Below are 10,115 nucleotides of genomic sequence, written 5' to 3'. Positions count from 1 at the left end.
ATGGTTTTTGTAAAACTTTCATGTTAACTAAAACTATTTTTTGGATCATCTAAATAGGAAAGACTACATTGTCTGTTGAGTCTCCTGTTGATTTCTTTGCAGGGGTTTAGATGCCCTGGGGGCCACATGAAGGGATAAACTGCTCCTCAAACTCTGTTTATTTAAAAAAAATATTAATAGTCCTTTTAAAATCCCACAGTAGGGAACATATTTTGTGCATTTTAAGTGTCTTGCGAAAAGACACTTCATTCAAACTATGTGGGAGAACTTGGATCAAACCTGCTGTCTTGTGGTTTTAGTACAACACTCTCCCCATGAACATGATCCTTTTACATGGTAGAAAAGTACATAAAACGCATTATCTTGAAAAGATATTTAGTGTAAAACAGGTTATTTGCAGACACAATAGGTATTATTTTTTTTTCACAGATAGAACTTTATTTGCATTGTTCTCACAAAGTGATTGCATATGTTATTATGTCTGATGGAGCAATCTGGTTTACTTGAAAGGGATTGCAATTTTCTTTATTCTATTACTTGAAAATGCTGATGGAGTCACAAAAAGTTGGTCCATTTTGTTACAATTTTTTTGGGGCAGTGGGTCCGAACATTGTTTTTCCTCCAAATTGAGGCGTGACAGAAAATGTTTGAGAATTACTGTATTACAGTATGCTTTTATGCATTAAGTTTGAGTTAGCTTGTGGTACAAACTAATTCAAGACAAGACATAACATCCCCTAAAAATTAAAAAAAGATTTAAACTGGATTTCAACATTTATAATTTTAGTTTTGCTAGACAAACTCGTCCCAAACAAATGTACAGTTAACGCACATTAACATGAACCAATTCACAACAAAGTAAACACAGTGTGGCCCCTGGGAGCCCTAGGGGATAGTTGTCCACCTTGAGGTGCTGGTGATCCAGCAATGGCCCTCTGTCCAAGCCACTCCTATAAAATTAGTGAGTGTTTGGATGTTTCTTGCAGCGTTAGTTTAATGATGAGAGTTTTTATTATCAGTTTAACCACAATGGGAGAACAGCTACAGCCTAAACAAGACTGTGCTTCTAGTTTTGTTAAAACCCCATAGTGTTCATAGGACCCTTGGCATGAAAGGGTAATCTAAATTTAAAAATAAATTTAAAACATGTTTTTTAAACAGTGGGACCACTCAATTTTAAATACATTTTAATACAATTTTAAGTTTAAAAATTAAAAAAATAAAATAAAACACAAGATACATAAATGAGACTCGCCCGGAAGTGTGCAACGAATGAGGTCATGCAGAAGGAGGAAACAGATCTCGATAGCTAAGATGGCGGAGGAGCAGCAGCAGGAATCATCACAGGGAGAGGTGGAGGGTGAGAGAAACACTTCCACCGTGAACTGTCCGGCTAACGGCCGTTGGGTTCGGAGCCCGCGAGCCCACGAAGGGTCCGCCGGGCGTTACGGCCGCTGCCCCCCCGGAACCAAGCAGCGGCGAGGGGGGACACAGAGGCCAGCGCTAGTGGGCTAGCGTTAGCCCGCGACCATTGCTACACAAAGAGAAAACGGTTGTTTAGTTACAGACGGGGCAACTGTACGTGACAGTCCCGGAGTCTTTTACCAAAGGACACGTTCAGACTATACGTTTAATATTAAATCTAGGAGCCCCCATTTTTTTAGGAGGTAAAACCACCACATTCGTCGTGACGAGAATGTGTTTTGTTTACGCACAGGTCGAGCTAGCAGAGTCGAGCTGACTGACGCTAGCTGGTGTTGTGGATTAAGTTGTTTTCATGTTAAACGCTGACTGCGGCTAAACGCGCCCCGTGGCGGCGTGTGATGAAAGCACGCGATGAAAACAGGAGGAGAGATTGTAGTTTTTCTTCGCGCATGCTTTGTTGTTGTCCTTATTAAATTACGCGTTAAATGCTCAACGCCACCCGTCTGATTATTTGTGGTTACGCGAGTGCAGCGTTGGCTCGCATGTCTCTTTAATGGCAATACATTATCAGATGAATACACACAAACACATGCATGTACAGGATGTGACAGACTTTGATAAAGTGTCACTGTCATGCACAGGTTGTTTCTCCCCCTGAAACCGTACAGACGGATGTATTTGTGCATGCATTAAAAAATACATGCTGCAAGATACTTCATATAATTCTGTTAAATCGAGGCTTGTTTTTGCTTATTTATTTATTTAAAAAAATACCCTCTGCAACATGTGTTGCAGGTGCATTGATGATGTCATGGGTCATCCAGCTGTAATGTTTAGGTTACATGGCTGAATGTCCTTTTTTTAATAGTGTACTGCTCTGCTACTTGCTGTGTTGTCAATCTGCCTCATAAGTCTTGCGTCATTTCAACACTCTTGCAATCTAGACCTGACCAAATATCCGTTCTACTATGCTTTCAGGAGTGAATTGCCTCGCATACGATGAGGCCATAATTGCTCAACAGGACAGAATTCAGCAGGAGGTGAGATATCCCTTTTCATTAAGGTGCACAAAAGTTAGTTTTTAGTTTTTCTCCGTTAAACATTCAGAAAATTCTGCTTATGCGTGAATACAGCTGCACTCTTGCTGTGCCGCTGTCGACACCATGGAAAATGGCAAAATATGTATTTGGTTTTGGTTTCTGTCTTTTATAACTGCCCAATTACCAATGACCTTGACCTGTTCAGAACACTATGATACTATTCTGCACAGCTCTGGCCTATGAATAAAAGATGTAATTTCATAAAACGAACATAATGCATCGTAAAATGGAAGTTCTGTATTTTATGTGTAAATGTGCAACTTTTTGTTGGGTTCCTTTTGTAACCTTTGTTCAAATTTCAAGACGAATACGCCCATAAGTTAAGTTTTTTACCGTGCACGTCCAGATAATCATTTTTTTATGTGGGTATCTAGATCGCCAACAGTAGCCCGTTGGTGTCAGACAGACAGGCCCTGACGGTTCTGCAGAGGGAGTACGCCGCGGATGACTCGGTTTATCAGCTCAAGATCAAGGTCAGTCAATCCGCACCACCCGGTCTTAGGTTACTGCACCCACGTCAGGATGCATTTCCTCCACCGTGCAGGGGGTCTGTTCATCCAGAGCTATACAACAAAACGGCACGTTGTTCGCATACTCGAATACAGTCTCCGTAGTTGATTTTGTATCATTCTTTTCACATTTTGCTGCAGGACCTACACAAAAAATACTCGTACATTCGCAAGACACGACCAGATGGGAACTGTTTCTACAGAGCGTTTGGCTTCGCACATCTCGAGTCGCTGCTAGATGACAGCAAAGAACTTCAGAAGTGAGTGGTTGCAGTTTGTGTTATAGTTGCTATCGGCCTCTCACACTTGTGTCATTTTGGCACAGTTTTGGCTTCCCTTGATTGTACTAATTTACATGTATACAAATGTTCTTTTTTGATAGTTTTATACAAATCTGTCACAGTGCCAGTTATGTATGCAGTCACCGAACAACTAGGTGTTGTGATCTTTGTCGGTTTGTCCTGTCTTCACTGTTCTCCATGATACTTAAATCTAACAAAGACTATGGTGGCCATAAACTCAGGATTATTGAATTTATTTCTACAGGTTCAAAGCAGTTGCAACTAAAAGTAAAATGGACCTGGTTAACGAAGGCTTCACTGAGTTTACCATTGAAGACTTTCACAACACTGTAAGTTTTTTGTGCAAAAAATAATACATTCATTGTTTATTGCAAACTGACAAACCCCAATGCAGACTTTTCTACTTAAAAACTGAAGTAGCGTGAGAATTTTTTTCATTTTATTTTTTTAAGTAGCTTTTAAAAACGACTTTCTGATCACAAGTGAAAACGTTTTACAAAATCCTCTTATTATGGTGTAGGTAATTTCATATCTCGAAAGCAATATATATCATGATACTGCATGTGTTTTTGTATGCTTCTGTGTGAATATGACAAAGTTATGAGAATTTTCTCTTTTTAATAAGAACTTATGAGAATGTAAACTCGCCGTTTTAACTATTTCAGCTATAGAGAAACGATGAATAAATATTTCCAGCTATACACGTACTAGGTTTACATGCATGCACACAAATACAGAGTAATCAGAGTAAGACAATAGATTGATTTAACTACGTTGGGGTGTCAATTGTGATATCCTGCTCAATTTGTATTATATGTGCTCATTATTATCAGTTTAGATGACAAAATTGTGTGTCGTGATATGACTTTATCACAATACAATTCCACTGAAAGGCAATAAAAGATCACAGCCCTAATCAAAGTATGCACAGTGTACCTTGCACCTTGTTGTGTCAATTAGGTTTGTGTGTTCACTGTAATTTGCTTGTCGTCCTGCCGACTCTGAATGGTCACTTGCTAATCAAAGTAAATGGTGCATTTGATCTGCTGGAGCACACAGACGGACTAGATATGACGAGTTGGACAGTGATTTGGCGAGCTGGGACACGTTCACATCGATCTAAGTCACGTGAATAATGTCTTTCCTCCAAGTTCATGGACCTGATCGAGCTGTGTGAGAAACAGCCGAGCCTGCAGGAACTGCTGAACTCCTTCAACGAACAGAACATGTCGGACTACGTGGTCGTGTACCTGCGGCTGCTCACCTCAGGCTACCTGCAGCGAGAGTACGGCTTCTTTCAGCACTTCATTGAGGGAGGACGCTCTGTCAAGGAGTTCTGTCAGCAGGTGCGTTTTTAAATTATTATTTTTTTTAAACTTGTAGTTACGAAGAAACATAATTGGTCTCTCATAATTTTTCCTCTTTTGCCAGTTGGTGTGAAAGTGTTATTAATAGAAAAGATTGTCACTATCAATGTGTTCCACAGCAGATGAAGCTTTGTGTTGCATTAAAACAATACAGTCAGCTACGCTTTGGTGAATTACAATGTAAAAGTAATGTTCAATATCTAACCAGTAAAGTTTTCTGAATACTTACCAACACTTAAATGTTTTTTTTTCTCTTTCTTTTTTCAAGGAGGTGGAGCCCATGTCTAAAGAAAGTGATCACATTCACATCATCGCCTTAGCCCAGGCCCTAGACGTATCCATCCTGGTGGAGTACATGGATAGAGGAGAGGGAGGAACAGTCAATCACCACGTTTTCCCCGAAGGAGGCGACCCACGCATTTTCCTCCTCTATAGACCTGGTCATTACGACATCTTGTACAAATAACACTCCTAACCACGGCCTCATTCTCCTCCTGCTGTACGATACAGCAGTGGGTTAAAAAAAAACAAACTTCAGCAGCCACGTTGATGAAGCATACATCTGTGTATGAGACTACACTTGTGTATTTGAAAAAGATAAAAATCACATTACATGCCTCCCTTACCTCTTTCCCCCCAAACCTCCAAGTCAACCCTCAGTCATCACAAAATGATTAATAAAAAAATCTTTGGAAAAAATAGAAGTGACTCCAGGCATTTAGAGTTGTACAGGTTTTTTTTTGTGGTTGTAAATGTTATCTACTTGCTTTATGTTGGATTATTTTCCTTTGTTACACTGCGTTTCATTGAGTTTTATTAAAGGGATTTACATCTTATTTCCTGTCTCTTTTCTTTTTGAATTTAGGGTTGCAACAAATGACAGATTACATTATCTATTGTCTATTGTTCATTTACATTCTTTGGAGAAGCAGTGAAAAAAGTAGAATTTATGTTGGCGAATTTAACGACTTAATGACATTGTGAAACAAAATGAAATAAATCCCATCAATCCATAACATTTAATTGACACTAGTGATAGTGTCCTGACATGAATTCCACCTAAACGACTGTATTGATTACTTGTTCACATTGTACATGTATTCAACGGAGAGTATAGTTTCAGTATATGCATTAAACAGCAATAGTGCACATTGTTTACTGACATCACGACAGGAGTTAACCTCTGTGCGTACACTTTGTTTACACCTGGATTTGCGCATGCGCAGGAAGCGTCATAGCTGCTCTCGTAACAAAGATGGTTGTCTCCTCTGCTCCAACAGCAGACGTTATCTCGTTCCCGGTTTCGCGGGCGCTGATTCTCGCCGCTGCTTTTGCGACCGGGACATGTGGGCAGAGTGAGAGGTCTGTCGTGGGACAAGACGAAGGACGAGCAAAGTCGCTGAGGGAAAATGTCTCCGTTTCCTAAGTTATTGACTTTGTCCGCTGGGAGAATAGCTGCGGCGGGTGCAGTGCGGCGTCACTCCTCTCTGACAGGTGGGTTCAGAGCAAAAGGTTGTGTCCATCATTTTAGATGTCTGCGTTGACTGAATGTTTCTGTCGGTATGGTGACAGGAAGTAACGCATAACAACAATCTGAGCCGACGAGCTAACTGCTAGCCATAATGTTATAGAGGTTGTATATAAGTAACGTTATGGTCGATTGAATAGCTAATATCCTCAGTGTGTGTGTTGTTGTCTTGGATAATTGAAACCGATATGTTGGCTACAGATGAATTCAAGAGCTTCCCTTAAAGTAGCTCTTCTTCAAAGGTGTGCAATGAAGTGACACTCAGCGACAGCAGGCTAATACAACACATTACAAGCATCATTAGGGTCTTCACAAAGGGAGCATTTAATGCGGGCTGGTGTAAGCTTGAGGTGGTTTGTAGCTCTGTTTAACATTAACGTTACCTAATGAACTTTTTTATTATTTCATTGAGCAATGTGAATCATTTGACAAACTAGAAAAGTTTAGTGTCTTCTTCGGACCAAAGACAGATCACAAATACAATACTCACTTTTATCGTGTTCTGGGCTACACTGCCACCTGCTGGCTGCATGTGGTTCATACATTCAGTTTCCTTCCAGTATAACTAGAAGGCAACTAATTCATAACATAGCAATACATTGAGATAAATAGATCCACGTATACATATATTATTAGTATGTATGTATGTATGTATGTATGTATGTACGTATTCCCTCAAATAATGGCCAACTCATGGAGGCTATAAGAGAAGTTGTTTGTGTGTTTTACTGATGTTCACTTCCTAACTCTTGTGACTCAATCCCATCTGTGTTCCTGCCCAGCTGAACTGATTGAAAACATGGATAAGAAGGCGACCTGGGACCGCTTCTACACGGAGAACAGCAGCAGGACGACCACCTTCAAACACTTTGAGTGGTTCTTTGGCTTCGATGCCGTCCGGGACTTCATTCTTCCCGTCTTGCAGACCGAGCCCAACCCCGCTGCTTTGCTCCAAGTACTTGATATGGGCTGTGGCACTTCTGCTCTCGGGCCCTGTATTTACAGACACTCTCCTCTCCCGGTCCGAGTCACTTGTGCAGACATTTCCCCCGTAGCCGTGCGACTGATGCAGGAACGAGTCCGAGTCGAAGCCCTTCGACCTCACTGTCCTTCGTCTCAGCTGGAGTTGGTAGAGCTGGACTGCACACGGCTCCACGAGCGCTACGACTGTGGCAGCGTGGACCTTATAGTCGACAAGGGAACCACAGATGCCATGTTGAGGTCTAAGGAAGGGCGACGGAAGGCCGGTCTGCTGCTGCAGCAGTGTTTGAAGGTGTTGCGGAGCTCAGGATCTCTGCTCCAGTTCTCTGATGAAGACCCTGACGCCAGGCTGCTGTGGCTGGAGACTCAGGCTCAGGAGCCGGGGAGGATGGCAGCAGACGTTGGGGTGCAGGAGGTCGGGGAGCTACGGGGGATAACTTACTACTGCTATCAAGTGACTCCTCGCTCTATTGTGTAGGGACTTTATTCATTTGGGTGATCATTATATTTAATGAGGAAATGACTGAAAATGGTTGTAAAGAAGTCCTTCATAAGACACAGATAGAAGAAGAAGAACAACAACAAGAGATTCACGAGTTTTAAAAACTGGAAGGGAAGTTATATAAGTTTAAATTTAGGTGTGTTAGAAGTACTTTCGCAGCGTTGGCAACACAGAGAGCTTAATATAGTCTGTGTCGTAACCCAAAGATCCTCCAGTCTCTGGTGTAAGATGTCAAACCTCCCTTAGACCTGTCACCCTCGGACCGTCCACCAGATGTCCTCACACTCTCTTGCCGGTCCTGGTCACATGACGTCCCCTCTCACCTGCACACTTGTTCCCACTCTCCTCATCAGGCCTTCAGTTTATGACCGGCCGTTTTCCACACACTCGTTGTCAGTCCCACCCCCTTTCCCCCACCCACTGGTGACTGTGGGCGTCATATCTGTGCCGTCTAGAATCGGCCCTGTTGGATTTGTTTGCCTGTATCGACCGGCTTCCAAGGATGCGTTCCTACCTCAAGACTCTTGTACATCCTAACAAGATTAGAAATACACTCTTATTAAACACCTGAGTTGATTTTCTGTCTGCTTTCTCTGCCCCCATTAATGTTTTGGGAAACATGACAACACAAACAACACATAATGTTGGTGCTGACCAACAATTCCACTAAGAGTGGTATGTTGTGGTTTGCACAACTCTGCACTACAGGCATTTGAGAAGAATCTATCGATCCATCTGTCCATCCATCCATCGCAATTTGGGGTGTCACAATGTGACATTTCAATATCACAAAATGTATTGACGATTATCAATCACATTATTTGTATTAGGCCTGAAGCTAATGACCGCAAATGTTTATTATCAACATCAACGATTTACTTTCACACCAGAGTAAAGACGGATCACAGATTAAACTCAAGTTCTATATTGGATTTGTTGTTCTGGTTAAAATCTGCTCTTTGTAGGTCTGAACAGCAAAAGGACCACAAACTAATGTCTTAATTTAAAAAAAAAAAAAGAATTGAGAAAGAGCCGGAGTCTGTCAGCAGAAATAAGTTTTACATATTGTATCTTCATTTCCATCCAGTCAATCTGACTGATTGACTCATTTACATTGAACCTTTATGTTGCACGCATAACTAAAGTTAAAGTGGGTCCTAAGTAAACAGGGTCTCCTATACAAAGCAGTATTTGGGTCGTACCATCAGAACACCAACCCAATTTATCCAGGTCCCCTGTTAGCTTTTGTTTTTTTATTGAAAAACTGATGAAGTTTCACCGTCTACAGATGCGGTTTACATCAAAATGGCTGAAGGAAAACAATGATTTGTTGGCGCAATAATGAATTACAAACATGGATATCTCGTTCAGCTTATGCAGAAACGAAGCTGTCGGAGTATGTGACAGATTAACAGTCAACCAGACTTCTGTACTGTGCATTTATTTATTTCAGTTTCGGTTTAAATTACAGAAACGAGCAGAAAGAATAACGATGAAAAGTCTGTGCTGATCCTCTGCTGCATTGCTTGGGATACTGACAATATTAGGAATTATATATCAGGATAAAAGACAATATTCTCATGCTTTCCAGGTGTTCACATTGATTTTCATCAGAGCTCAGGTCACTGCCACACGTCCACATTTTCACGCCGTCTTCGACTACTCATCCTTTTTGCATAAAGAAAAACAACAAAGAGGAACCGGTTGTTGCATTTCACTAGATTGACATACAAGTGATCTCAGTGCAAAGTCCAAACAAAGACACACACACACACACACACACACACACACACACACACACACACACACACATACACACACACACACACACACACCGTCCACAGAGCAGCATCCCGATGGAGAGGATCTGGCTGGGTGTCTTGTATCTCTCAGGTCAGTGAGTTCTTTGTTCATAACTGTATTACATGCTTTCATATTTCTAAATGATGTTCAGATCCTTTACTTTATTAAAAGCAATGGAAGAACTCATATTTCATCAGCCCTGCATTCAAAATCCTGCAAGTACAGCAGTATCATCAGCAACAAGTATCAAAAGTGAAAGTATTTCCCTGTGATCGATGTATTAGTATCTGATATAAACTGTTTTTTATTACTAATGCATCAGTGAGCAGCTGTTTAATGTTCTGGCTCGTTAAGATAATGTGAACTACGTCATGTAGACTGAACTCATTTAGTTCACTGGTTCCCGGTTTAGGGATTAATGGGAGAGCAGTGAAGTCAAATTACAGGTCATTCTATGTCTTTGGCCTCCTAATAGTTATTTTAAATGGAACCATGTGAGACATTTAGAGGAGAAATGTCAGAATCAAACCAGCAGAAAATGCTTCACATCCCACAATATCTAAGAAACAATGTTATGTACAATCTCACCCTGAAAAGA

General features: G+C 41.1%; 2 protein-coding genes across 2 annotated transcripts; both read left to right on the top strand.

Moving 5' to 3' along the window:
- The first annotated feature begins 1,272 nt into the window (after positions 1-1,272).
- LOC137792660 (ubiquitin thioesterase OTUB1-like) lies at positions 1,273-5,539 on the top strand. Its single transcript, XM_068588414.1, has 7 exons — positions 1,273-1,360; positions 2,404-2,465; positions 2,900-2,998; positions 3,176-3,294; positions 3,581-3,665; positions 4,488-4,682; positions 4,972-5,539. The coding sequence occupies exons 1-7, from the start codon at positions 1,273-1,275 to the stop codon at positions 5,167-5,169; spliced, it is 846 nt and encodes a 281-aa protein (XP_068444515.1). The 3' UTR covers positions 5,170-5,539.
- A 416-nt stretch (positions 5,540-5,955) lies between these two features.
- On the top strand, positions 5,956-8,290 carry LOC137792280 (citrate synthase-lysine N-methyltransferase CSKMT, mitochondrial-like). The gene is made up of 2 exons (XM_068587884.1): positions 5,956-6,197; positions 7,014-8,290. Exons 1-2 carry the CDS (start codon positions 6,113-6,115, stop codon positions 7,688-7,690), a joined length of 762 nt encoding a protein of 253 aa, XP_068443985.1. The 5' UTR covers positions 5,956-6,112; the 3' UTR covers positions 7,691-8,290.
- Positions 8,291-10,115: the final 1,825 nt, after the last annotated feature.

The sequence above is a fragment of the Clinocottus analis genome, unplaced genomic scaffold (genome assembly GCF_023055335.1).
Source record: "Clinocottus analis isolate CAN_PGR_092001 unplaced genomic scaffold, fCliAna1.0.p SCAF_21, whole genome shotgun sequence".
Classification (NCBI taxonomy): Eukaryota; Metazoa; Chordata; class Actinopteri; order Perciformes; family Cottidae; genus Clinocottus; species Clinocottus analis.
Note: the sequence above shows the minus strand (reverse complement) of the source record. Positions and strands in the feature narration are given on the sequence as shown.